Source organism: Adiantum capillus-veneris, chromosome 6 (assembly GCF_014529385.1).
Source record: "Adiantum capillus-veneris isolate H3 chromosome 6, ASM1452938v2, whole genome shotgun sequence".
Classification (NCBI taxonomy): Eukaryota; Viridiplantae; Streptophyta; class Polypodiopsida; order Polypodiales; family Pteridaceae; genus Adiantum; species Adiantum capillus-veneris.
The window spans coordinates 139,850,125-139,876,743 of NC_140936.1; the positions used below are offsets into that span (position 1 = coordinate 139,850,125).

The 26,619-nt window shown below is 43.5% G+C and overlaps 2 protein-coding genes across 2 annotated transcripts in view; one reads left to right on the forward strand and one right to left on the reverse strand.

Annotated features, from left to right (window-relative positions):
- Positions 1-492: 492 nt before the first annotated feature.
- The window catches only part of LOC147456374 (syntaxin-22-like), a 32,176-nt gene continuing 6,049 nt past the window's right edge, over positions 493-26,619 (reverse strand). The window contains exons 2-7 of the mRNA XM_086514885.1: positions 2,509-2,602; positions 2,282-2,421; positions 1,708-1,788; positions 1,479-1,636; positions 1,053-1,153; positions 493-980 (exon numbers count right to left, since the gene is read on the reverse strand). Of these exons, the coding sequence (XP_086371011.1) occupies positions 915-980; positions 1,053-1,153; positions 1,479-1,636; positions 1,708-1,788; positions 2,282-2,421; positions 2,509-2,602 (640 nt within the window). The 3' untranslated portion in view covers positions 493-914. The remainder of the gene's footprint in view (positions 981-1,052; positions 1,154-1,478; positions 1,637-1,707; positions 1,789-2,281; positions 2,422-2,508; positions 2,603-26,619) is intronic.
- Positions 7,886-16,452, forward strand: LOC147456375 (uncharacterized). The gene is made up of 8 exons (XM_086515460.1): positions 7,886-8,286; positions 13,933-14,501; positions 14,589-14,629; positions 14,819-14,937; positions 15,023-15,301; positions 15,410-15,504; positions 15,744-15,945; positions 16,032-16,452. The coding sequence occupies exons 1-8, from the start codon at positions 8,243-8,245 to the stop codon at positions 16,450-16,452; spliced, it is 1,770 nt and encodes a 589-aa protein (XP_086371586.1). The 5' UTR covers positions 7,886-8,242.

Below are 26,619 nucleotides of genomic sequence, written 5' to 3' on the forward strand. Positions count from 1 at the left end.
CGACCTACCTCCCTACCAAGGTCACAAAATCTGCAAAGCGCCGATGCTCTGCATGTAACCTTGCCCCACACCAATTTTAATCCTGTGTATGATGCTATTTAAAGGAGTCAAACTCAACTCCTCATGCAGTCACTAACTTCAATCCTGGAATAATAGTCCAAGGGCAACATGTCATTGTAGGCATCATCATGATAGCCCAAGAAGCCATCATAATGACAGCAGGATGATAACCTAGTGGTTAAGGTGGAAGTATGGGTGCATAGAGACCCAGGTTCAATACCCAGCGACCTCTTAATGTACCTCCCATAAAAAAAGTCTCTCTCTCTCTCTCTCTCTCTCTCTCTCTCTCTCTCTCTCTGGGTGAGAGATGGCACACGGGCACCCAGGAGAGAGAGAGAGAGAGAGAGAGAGATTTCTTATGGACAAAAACCTCTTGCAACACATTGAGCACACAGGTCTTAGCACGAACTCACGAATCCATGTCGAAAAACATATGAAATGTATGACTCAAGTTCAAAACCCTTCCACAAAAGACTTCATATTTACAGAGTAGAATCCTCTACATCACAGCTACATGGATAAATCAATTAAGTGTATCAACAAAGGACAGCAGATCTCTTTCAAAAGGGGCTGGGCATGACTTTCAAGCACCAAACTAGAATGAACAATCTAATGAACAATTCTTTATATTGATGAATTTTGTCAAGACCTCGGGAAATGATACATCAAGGAAGACTTGTCCCTCCGACATTCCTAGTAAAATCAAGAGCTTTTACCCAACGATGCAAAGAGTGCATGTTCCTCGTCTTGCAGCTGGTCCTGCTAATTGGCAAGGTCACACAATTCTCAAGCTTTGGAACTTGGAAAAGTAGTGACGTATTTGCCGAGAAATCACACAGATTTACAGGAGTGTGTCATGTTGCTAGAACTATGATGACAATCAAAAGCACTATTCCAAAAATAACCAGTAGCAGACAAGCCTGCACACAAACAGAAACCATAAGCTTTCACAAACATGTTACCAAAAACATCGACAATTGAATGAAGCCTACCAGTGATGAATTTGACTTTTGTGATTTAGCTGCCTTCGTAAGCTGTCTGTTAGCTTGAGCCGTTGCAGCATGCGATGTCTCTATGTTAGAGTCGATGTCATCTACACACAAGTCAGCACACACATTCAACGCCCTACCAACAAAAGAGACTCTTGATATCCAACCAAATGTAATTTCACACAAATTTGTATTTACATTTGCACTTATGCCTTCTGTTTGTACACTACGTTCTTTTATTAGAAGCCACCTAACATTCATACTAATCTTTTTATACTAATCTAGACAAGACCAAATTCACCTACAGAGAAAAGTGCAAGTTCATGGCTGTCATTTTTAGGACACTACATACATCAGTTCCATCATGCCATTCCAACTGGTGTAGAACAAGGCCACAACCCACAAACACACAGACATAAAGCTTCATACCAATCATAACCCCTTGTTCATGTACTAAAACTGCCAAGTCCTTGAAGATCTCGTTAACTTCTCCGATCTGTTGCTGTATCTCTCGGATGCCTTGATCACGTTCTTCTATAAGAGCTTCATTGAACACAATCTCGTTTTCAAGAAATAGGACTTCCTGTCTGCATTTCGAAGCATTTCTGTAAGACAAGTGCCCAAGAAACTCAAAAAACGACCATGGTAGCTTCCATACCTCCTTTGCTCTACCAGCAAGGCTCGATGTTCTTGGACCTGAGCCTCTTCTGCAGGTAAGTTGAGTTCACTGGCAGTGTAACTATAAGAAAACATGGGGTCATCAGGAGGCACAGGAAGCCCAAATGATTCATAATCATAGTCACCAAGCATAAACAGAGATGGCAGGACTGAAACAGCTGTTCAGAGTTTCAATCTAATAAAAATCAGTAAGAAATGGTTGTTTTTTCAGCAGTTAAGCACTCAAAACCAAAAATAGTCTAGACATATGGCAAAGAGCAGAGGATAATAGGGGCAGGATTGATGTGCATAGTATAGACATTGTTACCTCGGGAAGAAAGAGACTACCAGCAGTGTTGCCAGATGATGGAACTGAAACAGGTTACTAAGACCTTCTACTAGGTTGACGAACCCAAATAAATAAAAGGTCAAAGGGGCACAGGCGATTTAGAAAACAAATGAGGTTGAAATTGTTTAAAACCTTCTTAGTATGACACATTGATAGTTGGCATTACCAGACCCTTAAACAAATAAGCTTTTTAAAGAGGTAAGTAATCTGCATATTGCCAACTTACGTGGAAGGCAAAACTGCTTGCGGAACAAAAGGAGCGTAGGCTGTCTCTCGCTCAGCAGCTGTTCGTTGGGCTTTTTGGAATTCCTGCAATACTGCTTGGTAGTCTTTGGCAAGCTTTGCATCTGCAATTTTCTTGCCAGGCTATATACACAAAAAACAGAAACATAGTGAAACTCTCCCAAGACACAAAACGCTAAACAAATTCTCTTTTTCAATGGTCTTCCTTACATTGACATCAGTAATATGATCTGTTTCGCTAGCAGCCTTGAGCTTTGCAGATGTCTCCGTTGCTAATTGCACTATGTGCAACCTAGTTTTGTGCCTGCACAAACAAAATTCTAGCTTAGTGCCTTATGATAAAGGATTTGTTAGAATTAGGGTTGCAGGGATGCGCACACAACTTGGAGAAAATGAAGAAGCTCAAGGCACACAACAAAGAGTGTATTTCTTAGTGCACAAAAATAGAAAGATAAGTTAGCCCTAGAGTGATGGGCATACATACAATGCACAGGAAAAAACCTCCTAGTGAGGGAAAAAGTGCTCCGGCGGTCGTAAGTGTTCTCCCACACATCACTAGCACATATATGGTAATAAACCCCCCCTCGGAGTGATGCGGTGAACGAGAGTTGGCTCATAATGTATAGGAAGGTACCATGCCCTCAAGACATAATCAATCCACAAAGGGAAAGCAAGCCCAAAGCTTTGCGGAAAGCTTCGAACTTCTCACGAGGCAATGTCTTTGTGGGCACAAAAGCGAAGTTGATCTCTCCTGCTGAGACTCTCTCCCTAACAGAATGATAATCTGCATTGCATAAAATGTCTCGAATAATGCGAATAAGACGAATAATACAGTATTATTCACGAACACTCGAATAATTTATGAATTTTTTAATAATATTAGTGTATATCAATATAACCTTATCGATCGATGCATTTTTTAAATTAAAAAGCATTTTTTTTTTTTACAAATTCTAAATACTTTTAAGGTTATTTAGAGATAAGAGTTACGTACTTTTTTCTAAATCTACCGATTAAAAGTTAACTTTGTATACTAAAAACTACCTTTAATCACTATGTGATAAAGACACATAGTAGATTTGTCTAAACACTGGCTCTCGCCTACATGTATTAAAAATAGAAAAGAGCTTGAGTTCTTTCTATTTTTAATATATATAAAATAGTGATAGATTATGATGAAAGTTTCATCATAATCTATCTCTATTTTTGTGTAGGCTTTAAAATAAGCCTACATGAATTCAAAATACAGGAGAGCTTTAGCTCTTTCTATTTTTAGCATATGTAGGCCCATTCTAAACATTACACAAAAATAGAGATGGATTATAATTTTTCATCATAATTTATCTAAACATTTAATTATTACTCTTTACTTTCAAGGCATCAAAAGTATGATTTTTTCTCAAAAATCAAAAAGATTTTCTGTTATTTTTTCTCTGCCTTGCATTGATTGGGGTTAGTGTTGCAGATTGTGTGAAGGTGAGTTGTATTTCGGAGGCAAAAATTCCTACTTTTATAGTATTTTTTTATCGATCACTATGTAAGTAACGATACTAAGATTAAAAAAAAAAGATGACGTATCATTGAATACTACAGTCGAATAATATGTATAAAAAGTATTACGACGCCCATTATTCGCCTATAAAATGTTTTGCGAATAACGTATCATGCAACCTAGGTGATAATGCCTCTCAATGTGCTTTGTGTGAGCATGAAAAGCTGGGTTCTTTGCAACAACGTCCAATGCACTCTCACTATCAATGTAGATGATGTTAGCAGTGTCCTGTCCAACACCCAAATCAGCTATAAGGCGTCTGAGCCATACACACTCAACCGTAGCTGTGAAGACTGACCTCTACTCAGCTTCACGCGTGGAAGTCACCACAGTAAGGAGGAGGGTTCGTCCTCTTTTGAGGGTGAGAAAAAGAACAAGAAGACCAAGGAGTTGAAGGATGGGGGTCAAGCCATCAAGTTTGACACGTTTTCAAGCTACCAAGACACCCATCAAGCCCTTGAGTTCATACAACAGTTTGATGTCGCCTTTTCTAGAGGTCAATTCTCGGAACGCTCCAAGATGTGAAGGGCGACATCTTGCTTGAAGACATGATGGTCTACCTTTTTGTTGCGCAGAGAAGCACCTACGAAGTCAATAGAATTCAAGAGAATTTTCACTTCTTCCTGGATAACAAAAGAATACGAAGAAGATGTCATTACGGCTTGGCATCATCTGAGGATGACTAAGAAAGACACGTTGGATGACTACTGCCAAAGGTTCTGGGATACCTATTTGGGTCACTTTGAGGGACCAGATTGAGCGGTTTCGCTGCAACGGTATTGTCTACGACAGAGACTCTATTCGGAGACTTATGGGACATGCCAAGCAAGGTTTTGGTATGCATGCCGGCTCATTGATGTCACGTGCCCATCTAACCCTATGTGCATGTGGACAAGCTATAACTCCTATTTCTAGGGTTTAGGACAGCCTAGCAACTGTTTTGGCGCCCTTGTGAGCCTGTAGGCAAGACGAGCATGTCCAAGCACTTCAGATTAGTTGCATACCCTCTGATTGCACATGAGCATAGACAATGCCTGCTATGTGTAGGCATTGGGGAGTGTTCCCATACAATTGCATTAGTACCTAGCCTAGGTATTTTTCTGCATGTAAATCACCTCTTATTAGTAGTTCATCAACTTATTAATAAGTGACATTTTTTCATCATTTTAGAAATCGTGGGATTTTTAAGTTGGATTGCCCGACCCACATTTACCCCATATGTAAGTGACCCTAGGGGTCACTTCTCAAGGATAAGTCAGTACCCGCAATACAAGTACCAAGTACCCGCAATACCTCAGCACCTCTGTGGCGTTTTTTCACCAAATCAGCCAGCGTTTTCAGAACTCAGCCCATCGCATCAGATCAGCCAGCGTTTTCAGATTCCCACATCAAATCAGCCAGCATTTTCAGTTTTCAGCCCATTATCGCCATCGGCGATAGCAGATCAGCCTATACCCTCGTCCCAGTTGCAAATCCCAACCAACATCCCTAGCATTTTGCATTTTCAGCCCTTAGCCTTGCAGATCCAAGTATCTACCACAAGATCCCATCAGCATCTCAGCATCTAGGACCTCTATATCAGTATTTGTGCAATCTAAATTAAATACCTCTCTAGCGATAGAGAGGGGAGTACACGTGGCAGACTATATGGCAGCAATGTACGGAATTTCCGGATTTTGCGGCAGCGTACGGATCTCCGCAAATTACAAAGGCTGCTTCTTGCTGGCTGAATTCGCTGCTGATTTTTGGAAGCTTTTGGGACAGTTGCTTTTAAAATTGAAAGCTTTTCAGTTACTACTTTTGGGGCTTTGCTTTTGGGCATCCCTTGTACCAATAAATAAGTGGGCTAGGCCTCACTTCTCAAAGCATCTAAACGCAGAGTTTGAGACTGAGCACCTGCCCACTCTCTTGTACTTTGCACACAGATTAATACAAAAAGAAGTACTGAAAGGGGCACCAGTCTTTGGGGCCAATATCCCTAGGCACGGAACTACGCCGAGCCGTGTTGACTCAAGTGTGAATTGTGAACTGTTTTGAAGTGAATCTCCGCTGTGTCGCGGTAGAATCTTGACTTGGGGTGTCCAAGTTTGTTACAGTGGTATCAGAGCACAGAAAGATTTTTCTTCTACGGAGGATCCGATCCTTTTTGCAACGCGCATAGCTTTTGGGAAAGAATCTTCATGCCCCGACCCAGACTTAGTAGCCACTACCACCCTTCATACATCGCGCATCGGGCATGCTCCCGTCTTCATCGCTCTGTCTTACAAGGCATAAAGCCATAAAGAATCCCAGATTACACATGGTTTCTCGTGAACAGAGATGACAGCTCTCAGTGGGAAGGCAAAGAAAAGTTGAAAATCCGACAAGAGAACTGAAGAAAAGAATGAAGATTTGGACAAATTTTATTTTTTTCAGACAAGTTTGCCAGAATGGAGTACAAACGTCAACTCTAGATTGGCATATGAGTGACCAGATTGATTAAGTACTCCAGGGACATGAGATTGGCGAGACACTAAGGAATTACACCGATTAGTCAGATTTACTCGAGATGGCATGTAGCCATTGCTTCTCCTCTCAGGTCAAGAGGAAAGCCGAAAGGACAGAGGAGTGCAGAAAAGCAGAACTTGTACTCGTAGAAAGAGATGGATAAGAACTCTTGAAAAGAAGATGAACCAAAGAACATAAATTTAAGAGTTACAGAGCAGCAGCCGAGTGCGGAAGAAATGAACAGATGAAAGCAGAACTGGTACCACTTTGCGTGGGGGCCGCCGAACCGAATCAAATGAACGAAAAGTATAAAACTTTGCCCCATTACACCGATCATTGGCAAACTTAGTTTGCAATGTCAGGGGTGTTTAGGGCACGAGGACTTCTACGTAATGCCCTTGGGAGGTTGTGAAGTCCTCCTAGGAATCCCTTGGTACCACAAGAACAACGTCATGCTTGACTATCGGGGTACGAAAGCGACTTTTGACAAATGCAGGGCAAGAGAGATTGTACTTGATGAAATTCAGTTTCTTTACTCGATTTTTCTTGAGAGAACTGAATGATGATTGAAGGTCGAATATGTTTGACCTTGAAAAGAAACGACAAGATTTTTTTCAGCAATAGAGGCTGATTGTTTCTCTGAAGGCGTATAAAGCGAGTTGCCTCCTTTACGTCGTGAAGATACCATGATTGATTCGTGATAGTACACCACCGAACCGGCCACCTTACAGCGTTAGTCAAGGCCAAAATAAAGAAACAATGAACCAGAACAGATTTCCACATTACAAGGATCGATGATATACTCGACAGACTTCAAAATTCTACTTGCCGAATTGATATGAAGAAGTGATTATCATCAGATCCGTGTTGCTCCTAGAGACGTCTACAAGACAGCTTTCACGACGGTGAGCGAGTTTTTCTTGCCTGAGATACAGTCCTTGGGACACATTGTCACATGACACATCCAACCCTATGCAGCGAAACCGCGAAACGCATTTCAGTTGGCATGAAACGCGAAACGCCCGAAACGTTTCAATCGCCGGGTGAAACGCCGCCTGTGAAACATTTTTAAAAATTTGGGGATTTTTTTCACAGCCTGCGGGCGGACAGATTTTCGCCTGGTTTTCTTTCCCCTGCGGCTACGAATGTGAGCCTTTAACCTTAGGCTTTAGCCTTTGAAATTTAACGCGACTCCTGAGTCGCTGACTCGCTGACGCGTCGTGGGCAAGCCGCAAGCGAGAGAGCGCAGAGGGCCAGAGGCAGAGCTACGGTGCTACCGGGTGGGAGTTGCAGCTTCAGCCTTCAAGCTTGCGAGGTAAGTACAATGTACTAAGGAATTGCTCTCTCTCTCTCTCTCTCTCTCACAACAGCCAAATTGACAATTCAATTGTCAATGTCTGTTGGCTGTTGTGAGAGAGAGAGAGAGAGAGAGAGAGAGAGAGAGAGAGAGTTATCAAATTATCATTTATAAATTGTGAAGACTCACGCGTCAGTGATCACTCGTGACTCACGTCCCGACTCCGGTCAATTTTCTCGAAGATTTTTGCAGTCAATTTTCTCACATGTGTTCACTATTACATGTTTCAAAATTTGCAGGGCTGAGGATCTTCGATCATGGTGAGAGGACAAATCAGGCAGCCAGTAATTGAGAGGGATCCATGGGAGTCTACAAATCTAGCTCTCGCAGAGTTGTATGTAAGTTGTGTGGGGATGTGCTCACAGGAGGTGTGACCCGCTTGAAAGCCCATTACGCTTGGATCGGAAGCAAAGGGAGAGATGCATGCAAATCTGTCTCCGAAGAGTTGTGGCTTTCTTTTGGGGGTGAGCGGGCGAAGTACATCAGTCTTGTCATGCCCTCTCTCGAGTCCCCAATAGGTGAAGAGGCCCTCTTAAAGAAATTCCAAGATGAAAAAGGTAAATTGGCTACTCAAAACCTTCCTTTGCCTATGGTGGGTGCTACTTCTAGTACTCCACGAGCCTCAACTTCAAATATCCCTACTACATCTAGTACTCCACGAGCCTCGACTCCAAATATCTCTTCCACCTGTCGTGCTCCAAATGTTACTGAAGGAGTACGAGCGGAAGTGCGACGCGAGAGAGAGTGCAAGAAGAAGAGCACGACGATATGGTGAACTCGCTCTACTGTAATGTGTAGAGCATAGTGAGTTCTTATTAGGTTTTACAAAAGAATATGTGTACATACCTAGCGGCCCGCCCACTTACCTGGGCGACCACATTGGGCTTTATACCCCAACAACCTCCCACTTAAAGTCCAATGTGGTACTTTAAGTGTGAGAAGCTACTATACAAGCTAATATACAAGAGATGTAGAGAAGTGATGTACTACCCTACACCTATCTGCTTGCGAAAATGCGCAAAGCTCTCTGAGGGAAGTCCTTTTGTAAGTAGATCAACAGGATTTTCTGTGGTGTGAACTTTGACAAGCTGAAGTTGCTTATCCTCGAGCATTTCCCTGATGAAATGATACTTCACATCCACATGCTTTGTCTTTGAGTGATAAATTGGATTGCGAGCCAATTGTATAGCACTTTGACTATCACAATATAACACAGGCATCTCTTCTTTGATTCCCAAATCTGTTACTAGTCGATTAAGCCAAATTGATTCTTTGCATGCCTCTGATGCTGCAACATATTCAGCCTCTGTAGTAGACTGAGTAACACAATCTTGTAATCTAGAACGCCATGATACTGCTCCACCAGCCAATGTAAAGACATACCCTGACGTAGACCTTCGGTTGTCTAAGACTTAAGTCACCTGCATAATCTGAGACTGTAAAACCCTTTACACTTAGCTCATTACTGCCATAGCATATACGCATACTCTTTGTAGCTTTCAGGTATCTCAATATTCCTTTCACTGCCTCCCAATGTTTCTTGCCTCGGTTTGACATGTATCGACTTACTACTCCCACTGCAAATGCAATGTCCGGGCGAGTAGCAATCATTGCATACATCAAACTACCCACTGCAGGCGCATATGGAATCTTATCCATTTCAGCCTGTTCTTCCTCAGACACAGGACAATCTTGTTTGCTAAGTTTCACATATGGTGGCAATGGAACACTCAGTGCCTTTCCCTTCTCCATATTGAAACGTTGCAAAACCTTGTCAATATACTCTGTTTGAGATAACCAAATCAACTTCTTTGATCTGTCTCTCTCAATGCGCATACCAAGTATATGACTTGCCTCACCCATGTCTTTCATGTCAAATGATTTTGCCATCTTTGACTTCAAAGCTGAAATTTCTTCCAAGTGCTTGCCAGCAATCAACATGTCATCCACATACAAAATAAGGATCAGCCAATTGCCATCCTTAGCCTTCTTTGTATATAGACAGTGATCGAACTCACTACGTTTGTAGCCTTGAGAAAGCATAAACTTGTGGAATTTATGGTACCATGCCCTCGGTGATTGTTTTAAGCCATAAAGACTCTTTAACAACTGGCATACCCAATCTTCCTTGCCTTTCTCAACAAACCCTTCTGGTTGCTGCATGTAAATTTCCACATCTAAATCACCATGCAAGAACGCTATCTTGACATCCATTTGGTGCAACACCAAATCTAATATGGCAACCAATGCAAGAAAGCATTCAATGTAATCATTTTGACCACCGGAGAGAAGACTTCATCAAAGTCAATGCCTTGTTCTTGCTTAAAGCCCTTGGCAACAAGCCTTGCTTTGTACTTTGGCTGACTATCATGAGCGGTGATCTTATACCTGTAAACCCATTTACAAGGTAGAGCCTTTTTGCCCTGTGGTAATTTAACTAGCTTCCATGTCTTGTTTTTATGCAGAGCTGTCATCTCTGACTGCATGGCCAATTGCCAATTCCCGGAGTCCTTTATTTGCACTGCTTCCTTGTAACATGAAGGCTCATTGCAATCAGTCAACATGACATAATTCATAGATGGAACAAACCTATCAGGAGGTCGCGTGACACGTCCAGATCTACGCACAATAGGTGGCTCAGGCTCAGCCACAACCTGTGGTTCCACTCTATCCTGTCCTTGCTCCTCTTGAGCCCTAACATTATGTCTTGCACGTGCAGGTCCATCTTCTTGGAAGACAACTCTTCTAATCTCCTCAACTTTCTCTGGTTTAGAAGATATTTGGATTCATTAAAGTGAACATCATTGCTGCGGACAACCTTTCTGGATTCGGGATCCCAAAGTCTGTACCCCATCTCACCAGAATTACCATAGCCTAGAAAGATGCACTTTCTACTCTTTGGCTCAAGTTTGTTCCTAAATTCTTTTGGAACGTGAGTATATGCCTCACAGCCAAAGACTCTGAGATGCTTGTATGAGGGCACCTTGCCTGACCATACCATCTCTAGCACTGAATCCTTCTGCAAAACCTTGCTAGGAGATCTATTTACAAGATGAACAGCTGTTGATACAGCTTCAGCCCAAAACCCATTTGGCAGTTGTGCATTAGACAACATACTTCTGACCTTCTCTTGTATGGTCCTATTCATCCTCTCAGCAACACCATTTTGAGGAGGATTGTAAGGAGCAGTAAGTTCACGTTTTATACCTTTTGACTCACAAAAGTCCTGAAAGGCCTTTGAAACATACTCTCCACCATTGTCAGTGCGTAAGCATTTAAGCTTCTTGCCACTCTGATTCTCCACAAGTGTCACAAACGTTTTGAAAACACTAAACGCTTCATCCTTGTGTTTGAGAAAGTAAACCCATACTTTCCTCGAGTAATCATCTATAAATGTCATAAAGTAAGAAGCTCCCCCTAGAGATAGGTTAGGCATAGGTCCACACAGATCACTATGAACAAGTGCCAACTGTGTATCTCTTCTACTGCTTCTATGCTTATGTGGCTGCTGTGTTTGCTTACCATACAGACAATGTTCACAAAAATCAAAATCATTAAATGAAAATCCAGGCAAATAACCAGAACGAGACAAGATTTCCATTCCCTTCTTGGACATATGTCCTAACCGGCTATGCCACAAAGAAACGTTCGGTTGCTCGGTTACATTGATTACATTTTTAGAGACATTTGATACATAAATCATGTAAAGTCCTCCAGACTTTACTCCATGTGCTACTGTCATAGAACCCTTGGATATCTTCCACATGTTCTGTCCAAAAGTGGTGACGTAGCCAGCATCATCAAGTAAACCTGTGCCGATCAAGCTCTTTGTAATTGCGGGAACATGTCTCACATTCTTCAGCGTGAAAGAAGAGCCATTCTGAAATTTCAATTGAACATCTCCAACACCTAAGATCTCACATGTCTGTCCATTGCCTAGCCGAACATGATCTTTAGTGGTCACATAAGAGGTAAACCACTCCTTGTTTGGAGACACATGAAGTGATGCCCCTGAGTCTATAATCCAGTCACTCAGTGCATTTCCATCAGATGCTGTAAGAAGAGCTGAGTCCATTGTATTCTTCAAGACGTAGATGTCTCCTGACACTAGACTGTCATCCTCTGCAACATTGTTTGTCACATTTATTTCTTGAATCTTCACTGAGGACTTGTTCTTCTCACCATGGTCTTCAGCTTTCTCTTTGCCTTTTTCTGCTTTCCATTCTTTGCGGTCTCTTTTCATGTGACCCTTCTTGCCACAATGGTAGCATTCTATGTCACTCTTGCCTTTAGCACTGCGGGACTTGCTACGAGACTGATTCCTCTTTCCACCTTTGTACTTTTCTTTGGTCCTTCCCCTGACAACTAAGGCTGTTCCTTTGCCTTTGTCCATTGTCTTTCTATTGGTTTCTTCAGTAAGCAGACTTCCTTCTACACCTGCTATGTTCAAACCATCTGGAGGTGCAGAATTACTCAAAGCTGTGCGAAAAGTGTCCCAACTTTCCGACAATGTGATCAACAGGAACATAGCTCTAACAGGTTCATCAAACTTGACACCTTGAGCTGACAACTGACTATAGATTGTGTTGAATTCATTCAGATGATTGGACATAGGTGTCCCTTCTTTCATCTCCAAGTCAACAAGCTTCTTAAGCCAGTATACCTGTGAAGCTGCACTCTGCTTCTCATAAAGATCACTCAGCTTTAACCATGCTTGATAAGCCGAAATCTCGTCTGCTACATTGAAGTAAACGCTTTCTGCCAAAGTCAACATAATGGTAGAAAGTGCTAATTCATCCATTTCGCTCCATTCATCTTCGTCCATATCTTCTGGTTTTATCCCCTTGAGCTTTATAGGTTTTATCTGCTTCTTTTGTACCAACACGTGCCAAATCTGCTTCTTCCACAATGGGAAATTGGTTCCATCGAGCTTCTTGATATTGTAAAGAGCAGTGTCCTGTGATCCAGCCACAGCTACGCTTCACAGTGGTTTACTTTTCTGGGAAAAATTCGGCAGAGTTTCCCCTGTAAACTGACCTCTGAACCAATATCAACCTGTCAAATGAACCAAGAAAGCTTCAGATTCTGCATAAATTTCGGCAAAGTCTCCTTTGTAAAATGGCTCTGGTGTACTCAAAAACAGACCAAAAAACAGCTCAAAAAAAAAAAAAAAACTGTCTCTCTGACACTGTAAGCTGCGGGTAAACCTGTCCTGCACCTGTACTGTCTCTCACTGTCCTGTCGCTGTCCTATAAGCATAGACTGCGACAATGCCTCAACGGCAGTAAAGCAAAGATGCAATCCCAACCGTCTAACTCACAGTCAATACATCCTAGCTGCCTATCTAAGGGTGCTCGAGGGATCGCTCCAAGACCTCTATCACCGAAAGGATCTCAACATTCGAGAATCCCCCAGCTCAATAAAACCTCACTCGACCCTCAACAAAGGCTGCAGTAAATCTGACAGTACATAGACTTCCCACAAAGTCATACATCCACAAATTTCCCACTGTATGCTGTGACCGCTGCGACGGTTGTTTGCTGCGTGACTCACAGCCAGCAAACCCTCAACAGACATACATCATCTCTGACAATACATCCCATGTCGAAGTACCTGCAATGTCAGGATGAAATCTGGAATATCAAGCAGCAAACACAAGCTACCTGATGAACTACTGGATGTTGCCTACAGTCTGTGTGTAGATGCGCCCGTGTCGTATGTGACACGCCTCCAAGAACTGTGAGCCGTCCTTCGATGTGTAGACAACCACAAATCAACACTCTGGGAGTGTCGATATCCTCAGCACCTGCAGTCGTAGGCCGAAAACCCCAAATTTGCAGAGTCGGATCTGCACCCGCCGAGACCACGTAGTCGAAAATGGCCTGCGCAGACCTTTGTCGAAGCCGAACGGTGACCGAGATGACCTCAGAATTTGGGGCCGTGTCTTCGCCTGTCGAATTTCACTCCAATCTGAGCTGGTGACTCTAGCCTCCTGCAGTGCTGCCCCGAGCCTCGATCTGAGCTCTGATACCAGTTGAAGGAGTACGAGCGAAAGTGCGACGCGAGAGAGAGTGCGAGAAGAAGAGCACGACGATATGGTGAACTCGCTCTACTGTAATGTGTAGAGCATAGTGAGTTCTTATTAGGTTTTTACAAAAGAATATGTGTACATACCTGGCGGCCCGCCCACTTACCTGGGCGACCACATTGGGCTTTATACCCCAACAGTTACTGCTAGTGTGGAAGATAGCAATGCAGGAGATGCTACAGAAGCTAGCACTCAAGACGTGGATACTAGTCATGTTGCTCCTTCTATTAGCGCTACACAGTTAGCTCCTTCCCAACCCGAAGTGGGACAACTTGGAGTAGGTACGCATAAGAAGAGGGCTCGCACTTCTGGGCGCTCTTCTACTTTGCATGATGTTTGGGCTCCTAGCTTGAAGAAGGCGGCGAAGATTGCCGAGGAGCGTTTTTTTTACCAATGCAACATTGCATTCCATGTTGCACGCACAGGGGCCTACAAAAGATTTGTGAATGCCGTCTCAATGGCTGCAGCTGCGGGAGCGCCAATTACTCCTGCCGGATCCGAGGCACTTCGCACTAGCAGATTGACACGTCAAGTAGACATGGTTCATGAGCAATTGCAGGGTCATAGAGATTCTTGGGGAGTATATGGCTGCACTATCATATCGGATGGCTGGAAAGATGTGCGAAAGCGTCACTTACTCAACATCCTCGTCTCTTGTTGTACCGGCACAACATTTTTGAGAGCCATAGATGTGTCAGGAGCTGGCATACGAATCACTGGTATGTTTCTTATCCTTATTTCTTGTCTCTTGGAAATCAAAGTGAAGTGTTTCTTACAAGTTACAACTTACAAGATTCAAAGTACAGGAGAGCTTATTTTTCAGCACATTCGAGATGCTATCGAGGAGGTTAGGCCACAACATGTGGTGCAAGTGGTGACAGACAATGCAAGCAATTGCAAGCTTATGGGTGAAATGGTCGAAGCTGCATATCCACACATAGTATGGAGTCCTTGTGCAGCACACTCCATTGATCTTATGATGGAAGATATTGATGCACTACCATGGGTGACTACACTAGTTGATAAAGCTCTACAGCTTATCAACTTCATTCATCGAAAATCATTTGCTCTAGGGTTGTTCACTGCCCATTGCAAATGGGCTCTCAAGAAGCCGGCAAAGACCCGATTTTGCTACATCTTTATTGTCTTGTGCCGGTGAGCTTCTCAAAGGTTTCGTATTCTTTGAATGCCCATTTTTTAGACTTATGTGAAGCTCAAATATACATTGTTTTATGTACAGCTTGATGAAATGCAAAGATGACTTGCGTCGTATGGTGGTAGATGAAAGGTGGTTAAATTGGCCAGACTCCACCACTCCTGCTGCCGTGGCGATCCTTGATGGGGTGATTTGCAACAACACGTTTTGGAGGGAGATTGATGGCCTTCAAGCAGCTCTTCAGCCGATAGTTAGCGTTTTAATCTTGTGTGATAGTGAGGGATCCACCCTCGGTCTCCTCTACGAGTTCATGACAAAGTTGAGGGTAGCCATACGTGATTGCACGTCATTGAGCTCAGACAGGTAAGGTTTTTGAAATATTTATCTTTCTTTCAAGTCTTAACTCTTATGGCATTACATGATTACACATACCGTAGTTCACACGTGATTATGTGAACTTGTGACATGTAGAGTAAGCATCATGCTTGACATATTTGATGTACAATGGAATTGGTTTCGCCGTCCTATACATTGTGTAGCCCACATGCTACATTCGGCTTGGAGAAGTGAGACTCAGAGATCCGATCGTGTGCTTTTGACCGGATGGAATGAATATGTGGAGAGAATCTATCGAAATAATGGTCATGCGCAAAATCGACTAGAAGAGGATCTTTTGGAGTATAGAGGTAAAGATCTCTAAAGTCTATCCGTATAAGGTCTTAAAGCACAATCATAAATAGCATATTCTAAAGTCTTTAGAGCTTGCAAATTGTGTCTTGATTCTTGTGAGAAATTATACATATAGGTGGCAGGGGAAATTTTTCTCGTACAATTGCCAAAGATATTGAAAACCAAGCACTTCCAGTTTCATGGTGGGAAAAATTTGGGGGTTTGACACCCATGTTGCAGTCTTTGGCTTTGCGGGTCCTCTCCCAAGAGGTGAGCTCATCCGATGCGGAGAGGCTATGGAGCATAATGGGGGACATACATACAAAAGATCGAAATAGGTGAGAATTTAGCTTTGGTCATACGTTCATTGCAGTGACTAGTTTATGCATTTTGCCTAACTTGTGGTGTCTTAACTTTTTTGTAGGCTCAATACTCCCCAGCTTGATAGGTTGGCATTTGTTAATGCCAATCTTCGGGTATTGGAGAAGGCGGGCGGATTGGATAGTGCCGGCCCTGTCAATTGGCTACCAAAGCAAGTGGATCATCGACAGATTGTAGTTGAGGCAGCCGACATCTCACATCTCCAGCCACATACACCTGAGGACGATGTGTATGATTTCATCCGTGAGGACATGATGAGGTTCTCACGACAGACTCGTTCGACTACACGTCGCCGGCGTGGGGAGTCCACGGTTGCTACTACTAGTGCTCGTCTTGAGAGAGCTACTCGAGCACGTAGGCCTAGACGCAGTGTTGCAGAGCTTACTTCTACTACTAGGCGACTTACTCCGACTCCTTCAGAGTGTGAGAGTGATGAGGGGAGTCAGTCAGATGGATCTCAGTAGTCTCTTTTTGAGTCTAGAGGAGCGACTCACTAGCGCTCAGATTTGCATATTTTGTCATGCTACTCTATCATTTTGTCATGGGACAGCTTTTTTTGTGTTTGCCGTATGGGTTTTGACACCATCACTCCAGTCTTGACTCTTTACAGTCTTGTGCTATGTAGTCTGTCGAGTCTCGACAAGATTATGGTTTGGATTTCATCTTATTTACATGGAGATTTGACTTATGTGCTTGACATTCTATGTGCATTGTGTTCAAACTTCACTATCTAATCCATTGTTTTCTTTAGTTCTACTAGCAATGTTCGATGAATCAGAAATCTTGAGACTTGAATGTGCAAGTAGTTACTAGTTGTAACTTGTAACTTTATAAGTTGTAATTTCTATCGCTTTGAGGTTTACATTTTGCTCACTTTCAGTTTGTTGCAGTTTAAATTATGCAACGGTCTATATCTTGGAAAGTAGAGGTAATGTAATCGATATTGATCACATTATCATATATGATGATATCTCCCTCTCTCAAGCATCTAGATTCTAGATTTGGCACAAATGTGTGCAAATGTGTATTGCATTGTGCACACCTATTATGTATATATATAATACTATATATATACCCAAAATTGGCGTTTTGGTCATACGTTTCACCGAGGCTCCTCTCAAAGGTGAAACGTTTCCGGGTGAAACGCCCCGTTTCGGGGTGAAACGTTTTGGGTCTGAAACGTTTCGCGGTTACGCTGACCCTATGTGTCCGTGGACAAGCTACAGCATGATCAGGGTTCAGTCAGTCTAGTCAATCTAGATTTAGAGGTGATCTGGCATTTTTGTGAGTCTATTCGTAGACCGTGCATGCCCAGTGACGTAGTGTAGATGCATATCCTCTGGTTACACACAGCATGATCATCAGTATTCCCATCAGATTCCATCAGGGGAATTTTCCAGTGCATTTAGCCTATATTTCCTATTTTTGACGTTTTTCACTTATTAATTTAAGTGACTTTCCAACCAAAGTAGGTAGGGCAATTTGGGTAAGAAAATATATAAGCAAACCAAAGTTAGCACTAAATGGCAGAAGAGGCAACAAGAGCCAAGCTCAGCACGCAACTTCTCACAAGAACCTTGGTAGACTTTCCCCTCCAAGCAGCAGATTCCCTCACCTAGCATTTTTGCACAGCATCCCCAACCTAGCGTTTTTGCATCAGACCTGCATCGCCAACAGTACCCAGCACCTAGCGTTTTTGCAAGGACCACAATTGCTAGCGTTTTTGATCATCAGATCCCCTAGCGTTTTTGGCTTTCAACAGCAGATAAAGACCCGCAATTTTCACCTAAAGTGTAGCAGATTCAGCCCGGTAAAGACCTCAGTTTTCAGCCTTGAAGAACCTCAGTTTTCAGCCCTAAACCTGCAGATTTTCAGCGATGAAGAACCACAGAAACAGCCCCCAAAATCAGCGTTTTTGGACTAGTCGCAGATTTCAGCCCACAGCGTTTTTGGACAGCAGTAGAAAGATTGCAGATTTCAGCCCTTAGGTCGACTTCGTCATCACCGTCGTCATCGTTGACATAGCCTAGACTTGCATCAGTCCCCTACATTTCATTTGTACCAGATTGTGCAATCATAAGTAGACCATTCTCGCCGACGAGAGTGGGGCCTTCGGAGGAGGGTTTTACGTCGTCTCTGGTGTCGTATCTCTCTTCTCTCTATCTCTCAGTCTCATACACTTGCACGCACAGTATCCATTCACTTTGTTTGTGATCATAGCACTCTCTCATTAAGAACGGAAGGCTCTCCCTTCCATAAGAACAAAAAGGAACCTTGAGCACAGTTCGGAGCACTCATCTTGAGCAAAGCGCAAACATTCATTTCGTTGCACCTAACACATCGTCTCAACGGAAAAAGTACAGATAGATCTGGTCAAAAATGACACTGTCCGCGATTGGCCTGACTTGAAGAATGTTCATGAAGTTAGAAGCTTCTTGGGCTTGTGTTCTTACTACCGGTGGTTCATTCGATGGATTGCACAGGTATCTTCCCCTTTGCACATTCTGATACAGAAAGGAGTCCCTTTTCTCGTGGGGACCCACAGAGGTGACTACCTTTCAAACACTAAAAGAGAAATTGACTACTGGACTAGTGTTGGCTTTGCCGGACTTGCAAAAGCCATTCAAAGTATATTGTGATGCTTGTGGTCGTAGTCTGGGAACGGTCTTAATGCAAGAAGGCCATGTGATTGCCTATGAGAGCCGATTGTTTTCAAGGCCGGAATTGACAGCACAGATTTATGAGAAAGAGCTTTTGACAGTTATCCATGCTCTTACTCAGTGGCGACATTACCTACTCGGAGCCGATTTTACGATCTTCACTGATCATCAGAGTTTACCCTACTTCTTGTCACAGAAGCAGCTTTCGGAAAAAGTAGACACAGTGGGCTAACATCTTGTCACAGTTTCATTTCCAGATTGTCCATGTACATGGACAGAAGAACTTGGTGGCAGATGCTTTATCTCGGTAGTCGTTGGTCTTGGCTATTTCCGCAATTCATCATAGAAGCTTCGAGAACATAGTCGATCAGTATGCCACAGATCCAGATTTTTCAGATATATTCAGTCGAATACAAAATGGGGAGATAGTAGCGAGATATTCATTCGGGATGGCTACTTGATGAAGAAAACGATGTTGTGCGTTACACAGCCGTTGAGGGAAAAGGTTCTAACTGAAGCTTTGAGGACATGGTCGATCAGTACGCCACACATCCAAAATTTTTCAGATATATTCAGTCGAATACAGAATGGGGAGGTAGTAGCAAGATATTCAACGATGTTGTGCGTTACACAACCGTTGAGGGAAAAGGTTCTAACCGAATAACACTGTCCACCATTTACGGGTCACCGCGGCATTGATACCACCTTGAAAGGTGTGGAGCGATACTTCTTTTGGCCGAGACTCGAGAAGGATGTGGACGATTTTGTACACAGTTGCTTGGTATGCCAGAAGGTCAAGTTTGACAGGCATAAAGCACAGGGATTGTTACAGCCTTTATCCATTTCCCACCCTCCCCTAGGAAAGTATTGCTATGGATTTCATTTTTGATCTCCCGAAGACACAGAGTGGGCACGATGGTGTCTGGACTATTACTGACAGATTTAGCAAGCAAGCCCATTTCATTCCATTGAAGAAAACAATCAAGCCGGATCATTTAGCAAGACTGTTCATGGCCCAAATATTCAGATTACATGGCATCTCACGTGACACATCCAACCCTATGTCTTCGTGGACAAGCTACAGCATGATCAGATTCTGAGTAGAACATCACTCGCGTGCCCTGAACACCCCTGTCATTGCAAACGAAGTTTGCCAATGCTCGGTGTAATTGAAACCGGCCTGTTCAATCTAAATAGGGCGGTAGACTTTACTTCAAACCTTGATTTAGCTTTCACCCATTATTAGTCGTCTATTTTACCTGTACTTTCAAGACACAACAAAGGGGAGAGGGATACAGGCTGCTAGATTGCACCTGTATGAGTAGACCGACACCAGATTGGCCCCTAACTTAGGCGCCCCTTTCGGTATTTCTTTATTGTTCAAAAGAGGGAATAAACGTTGTGGTTCCCTACAAGCTGCCCCGCACAAACTCGGCTGAATTTCCACTGTTCCGGCTTGATTTCGGTAGCATAACCGTACTAGGACACTTCACAGTCACTATTCCCACGCATTGACTGACTTTCCCGACGCATACGGGCACTTTGTAAAACCTGGCGAGAATCTGCAGCACGCTGAATTCTCTGTTTTCAGCCCCGAAAATGTGCCAGATCACCTGTACAGCGGTCCCCTTGCGTTCCCGAACCTCCTGGGAGTATTAGGGTCCGTTTAGGGCCAAAACCCTAAACCTGCAAAAATACACAGCAGGCTGTAATTTACTGTTTCGGGCTCCGTTTCGCGTGCCGGTCGCATCCGTAGCAAGTCCTCGAGCTCCCGCACCTGTAGGGCTACTTGCCCTTTGAATCGGACGAGATTTCTGGCGTGAAACCTCTCCGAATTCACCTGTACCTGCGGGGGGATAGCCGCTAGCTAATCCAATACCTGTACAAGAGGCTCTTGCCTCGGTAATCGCGCATGAACCCACACAACTGTACATTGGTCAAATGAAGAGCCCACTAGAGGGGCATAACATACTGCCAAAGGGGAGAGAGAGGGCCGTGCGTAGCGTGCAAGGCATCACTCCTGGCACCGCACTGTACATAGGAGGGAAAGCAAGCACTCCATAGCTCTTAACCTGTGACAAATTCTGAAAATCAGCCTCCTCTCTCATTTTAGGCGCCCGCTCTCTGGCCAGGAGTAGCAGAATGCTCACAGAGTCCCACATGGCACATTTTCCGACTTTGGGCATTCCCAACTAAAAATATCTCAACTGGTGCATCAGTTGACTTTGCAGCAGAGCAAGAAAATGTTCCCTTTGTCATTCCGGAGGTAATGACGTCAACACATTTTCAGGTCCCAAAATAGCAGTTCCCTAAATTTTAGGAGATGCTGCCATTGTATCTTTCTAGGTTATCCGACCCTCTTTGTACACTGTGGCCACATCCAGAACTGAAATGTAGCCTCTGTAGCAAAGGATTCCCCTTTGGCTAGTCAATGACCCCACTTGGCTAACCATAGTCCTTGTCCAACCTTAGTGCTCTCTTGCCCTCAGGCCTGGACTCCCTCTGGACAGTTCCACACTAGCTATGCAATGCAGGGCAGTTAGATTTCCCGAGGGGTGTTTCCAAAAAGTGAAAGTAAATAGATAATAAGAAAGAAATCAACAAAAAGGATAGATAGTAGTCACACGCTGGTGACATACCCCCCTCTTGAAATCTCAAACGTCCTCGTTTGCATCTATGTCGTACATGCTCCTAGTCAACACTGATGTATTCAACGCCTGTCGACACATGTACGACACATACATGCTCATTGTCAACCCTGGTGTATTCTACACCTCGTCGACACATGTATGGCCTACATGTGAACCCTGTCCCAATGACATAATGGTAGCTTCGCACTCTGCCATTGCTTTGAGTCACCAACTTTCCAATGACAAAATGGTAGCTGCACATTTTGCCACTGTCTTATAGTACACGTTGGATCCCGTAACACTTTCGAGCATACCCAAACCGACAGTTTAAGAATGCAGTTACACATGTACTCTTTAATAGAAGCAACTATTGTATCCTTGACAAACTGACAAGAAATACTCACTTCTATAGCACTAACCAAACTTTTGGACATTCCATAAGAGCAATTGCCAAACTGACAATCTGTACAGCTCTAACATTCATGTAACAGGTATTTCATTTGAGCTCACTTTAAATACCATGTACATCATTTGTTTCAGAAGCCATTGTCACACTGACAATCCATGTAGCTCTGAAATTCATGGGGTCAAGGTAGGTTGCAAACCGAAGGCTTCAAGGTAAAGTGATAACACAGTTGGTGACTCTGCAAGTTCACCTTCTTCCATCCACTTAGCATCCATTGGTGGATAGTTTCTGAACTTTACCAAGTAACGCCTAGCAACCTTGCCTTTCACTTTCCTTTCTTTGTGTGCCAAAATCTGTTCCGGGACCAAGATCTCGTCAAGTTCCTCGACTTCCAGCTGATCTTCAGCTGGCATATCTTCTGGCACATCACCCACATAGGGTCTGAGAAGACTCACATGAAACGCATTGTGAATCTTCCAACTGTCAGGCAATTTCAGCCTATATGCAACATCACTAATTATGTCGCACACTTGAAAAGGCCCATAGTAACGCATGCTGAGCTTTGGAAACAATCTTTCCTTGCCCTTCATCTTCTTTAACCTTGCCTTTTCAAAGCGTAAAAGCACCCAATCACCAAGTGAATATACCACTTCACGACGGTGACGATCAGTTGCTTTCTTTTGCTTTGCCCGAGTGTTTTCTAAGGCCACTTTGACCTTCTTGTACATTTCATCCATGTCCTGAACATACTTATCTGCTTCAAATATCTTGTCCTTTGTATGCAGTATGGGAGGAACTTTCTTGCCACCTTCAACTATCTCAAAAGGTGCCTTGCCAGTTGATGAATGCACTGTATTATTGTATGCATACTCCACCAATGGCAAATACTGCTCCCACTTTCCTTTATGCTCTAACACATAGCACTTCAACAGATCTAGGACAGTAGAATTTGCCTCTTCTGACTGCCCATCTATTTGAGGATGAAATGACGAAGAGAATTTGAGCGTGGTGCCCATATTCTCAAACAAGCCTCTCCAGAACAAACTTGTCATGCGTGGATCACGGTCGCTAACAATCGACTGTGGCATGCCATGATAGTTGAAAATATTGCTCATAAACAAGCGTGCCATCTGATCTGGCTTTATCTTCTTCCTGACAGGAATAAAATGAGCCTGTTTGCTGAATCTGCAAATAATGGTCCAAATACCATCGTTTCCTGTCTGCGTTCTCGGAAGATCAAAGATAAAATCCATAGCAATACTTTCCCATGGTTTATCTGGAATAGGTAGTGGTTGCAATAACCCTGGTGCCTTTTGCCTGTCAAACTTGACCTTCTGGCAAATTAGGCATTCTCGCACAAAGGCATCCAAATCCCTTCTTAATGTAGGCCAATAGAAGAATGTCTCAACCGCTTTAACTGTAGCATCGATACCACGATGCCCTGCATACGGTGGGACATGACTCTCTTCCATAACTTTGCGTCGCAATGGTTTTGTGACACACAATCTGCCATCCATCATCATGAACACGTCTTTAAGAAGATAGTGTTCATGACGTTGTCCATCCATTAGTTGCTCGAAAACCCTTGCAAAATCTTCATCATTTGCATACTGTTCTCTCATATCATCAAGTTCATGATGATAAGGAATTGACACAGCTGAAATTTGTGGCTTCCTAGACAAGGCATCAGCCACAACGTTCTTCTTGCCTTCCACATGCACAATCTGAAAATGGAACATGGACAAGATATTTGCCCATCGCATATGCTTCTCAGATAACTTTGTCTGTGTCAAGAAGTATCGCAAGGTCTGATGGTCTGTTTGGACAACGAAATCTGCACCTAGCAAGTAGTGTTTCCAACTTAAGAGCGCATGAATCACAGCCGGTAACTCTTTCTCATAGACCTGCATGGTCATCTCTGGCCCTTGCAAAATTCTGCTCTCATAGGCTACTACCCTGCCATCTTGCATTAGCACTGCACCAATGCTACTACCACAGGCATCACACTGGACCACAAATGACTTCCTAAGATCTGGCAACACAATGACTGGATCTGAAGTCATCTTTTCCTTTAAGAGATTAAAAGCTGAAATCTCTTTCTGTGTCCATCTAAAGGTGACTGCCTTCTTTTGAAGAGCATGTAAAGGTGAAGCAATCTCAGCGAAATTTCGGATAAACCTTCTGTAATAGGAGCATAGTCCCAAGAAGCTTCGGACATCATGCACGTCTTCAAATCTGGCCATGACTTGATCGCTACAACTTTTGCAGGATCCATTCTGACACCATCCTTTGAGACAATGTGTCCCAGAAAGTGGATCTCTTCCAGAAAAAATTCACTTTTCTTTGCATTGATGAGCAACCTATGACTGCGTAGCTCTTCGAATACAATGGCCAAGTGATGCCTATGCTCCTCTTCATTCTTTGAGTAGACTATCATGTCATCAAAGAATGTACCAACAAACTGCTGTTGTGGACGGAAAATTCTGTCCATCATCCTATTGAACGTAGCAAGAGCATTTGTGAGACCAAAGGGCATCACTAAAAATTCGTAAAGGCCAAACGTCGTTCTAAAAGCAGTCTTGTGCACATCCTCTGATCTAATGCGGATCTGATGGTACCCACTCTTTAGATCTATCCTGCTAAACATTGCTGCTCCTTCTAATTTGTCCATAATATCATCAATTCTAGGTATAGGGAACCTATTCTTGATGGTATTCTTGTTCAGTGCACGGTAGTCGATGCACATACGCCATGAGCCATCCTTTTTCTGCACCAACAACACTGGAGAACAGAATGGAGATGAATTGGGCTGAATCGGCCCCTTTTCTAATAGCTGCTGTACTTGGCCCATTATCTCTTTCTGCTGAGCCGCACTAACCCTGTACGGAGGCTTATTTGGTGGGCTACTGCCTGGCACCAAATCTATCACATGGTCCTCGGGTCTCTCTAGCGGTAATTGAGACGGTAATGAATCGGAAAAACAGTCACTATACTGTTGTAAAAACATTGACCTTTCTTTATCTAGCACAGATAAATTTGATTCATCACAATCTAACACTTCACGTGCAAAAACCAAGTACGCAGAAAGATGCTTTTTCATTACAGAAGTAATAGCAGAAGCTGATACAGTGGGAATAGACTCCCCTTTAAGCTTTACATCCAGAATGTGAGTCTTTCCCCTGCTCTGTACAATGATCTTTTTATTGTAGGCATCCATGATTCCCTATACACGAAACAACCAAGGAATACCTAACAACACATCACATCCGTCCAGTGGCATGATGTAAAATTCTTCAGCATCTACATAGGACTGGATATGTAGGCGCAATTTTCCAATGATGGGTGTCAGCCTCTGTATGGCCAGGACATGCCAAACCTACCTCTGCTGTATACCCCATCTCTTCAGGTCTGATTCCCAACTTCGAAGCCAATTCTGGGGAAATGAAGTTGGCTTTGGCACCTGGATCAAAGAAGATAAGTATTGTTTGATCCCTGACCTTTCCCCATGCTCTGCAAAGCTCACTTGCATCTGAACTTGGCTTGTCGCCCACCATATCTGGCACTAGACCAGCCATGGGCTTCTTTCCTTTCTTGTCTTCCTTGTCATCAGAATCAGCTGGCCTTTTCTTTGTAGGACAATTGTAAGCAATGTGGCCAGGCTGCTCACATATAAAGCATTTGTTCTCTGTCCTCAGAACCTTCTTTTGCTCTTCTGACTTGTGAGGAAAACGTCTTCCATTTCTTCACTGGTCCTTTTTCTGATTCAGCCGTAGCTTTATCTTTCCCTGCGTTGGCTGACTCCTGAGTCCCTTTAGGAGCCTCATTGGGAACGTGCTTCTTGGCTGAATTTTTCTTGCCTGATCCTGCCTTGACGCCAGTGTTAAATTCACAATCTTCTCCCTTGAGCAAACCATTGCCAATGTTTGCTACCTCGATGAGCTGCGTCAAAGTAGTGACTTTTGTCTTCGTACAGTACTTTCTCAATCCTTTAGGTAGGCCACAACAATATTTTTCAATCTGTTCTGTCAATGGCACAAACCTATAGGAAGTTACTGGAAGTAGAGCTTTCCAAAACTTCCGATTGTAATCATCCAGATTCCTGCAAGTGGCAGCATTAAGCTGGTGCCATTCTGTCATGAGATCTGCTTCAAAGTCATCAGATAACCATGCTGCTGCAAAAATCTGCTTGAAGTAAATCCATGTGGACGGAGCTTGCCCTTGAAGCAATAAAGTTGTCCACCATTGTCCCGCATTCCCTGTCAAGAAAGTGGCTGCCTTGCGGACCTTTGAAGCCTCTGTAAAGTTTCCCCCTGCATAGGCCTTATCAAACTGCTGGAGGAATGAGAGAGCCTTCTTCCTGTCATCAACCCCTGTAAAGGTCGTGAAAGACACACCTTTGCCACCTTCTTTGTACGGAGTTGGCCTCTCCAACGGCATTAAATTGTCATATGGAAGTGACTGAAACATGGGAACACTATTAGCCTTTAGGGTTCATCTGTGTTCCTTGGCCGCTATTAACTTGACCTGGAAACGCCATATTTGGCTGCTGATTTGTAATTCCAGCCATACCAAAATTTGCATGTGGCATCCCAAATTGGCCCTGAGTGCTCTGAAACCCTGGTAGCATGCCCGTGACACCATACATGGGGTTAGGCATCATCGTTTGAGCACCCCCAAACACTATTCCTGGCGTGTAAAACTGATTTCCAGGTGCATGACCAGCCATGCTCTGGAATACCGATCCACCTCCAAAATAGCCAGGGTGTACTGAAGGTGGTGGGAAGCCTTGTTGCATAGCCTGTAGGTTGCTTCCCTGCCCATTAGAACCAGCTACAGGCTGCTGAAAGGTGGCAGGCTGAATTGGTACAGCCTAAAAGACTGGCATCTCAGCCACCTGTTCTTGCACCTTAGGCACAGGTTGTGGAGACTACATGT

Coding starts and splice junctions, on each gene's coding strand:
- LOC147456375 (XM_086515460.1), top strand. CDS start 8,243: ATGAAAAAGGTAAATTGGCTACTCAAAACCTTCCTTTGCCTATG. Junction 8,287..13,932: donor AAAACCTTCCTTTGCCTATG/GTGGGTGCTACT, acceptor AGTTACTGCTAG/TGTGGAAGATAGCAATGCAG. Junction 14,938..15,022: donor ATCTTTATTGTCTTGTGCCG/GTGAGCTTCTCA, acceptor TTTTATGTACAG/CTTGATGAAATGCAAAGATG.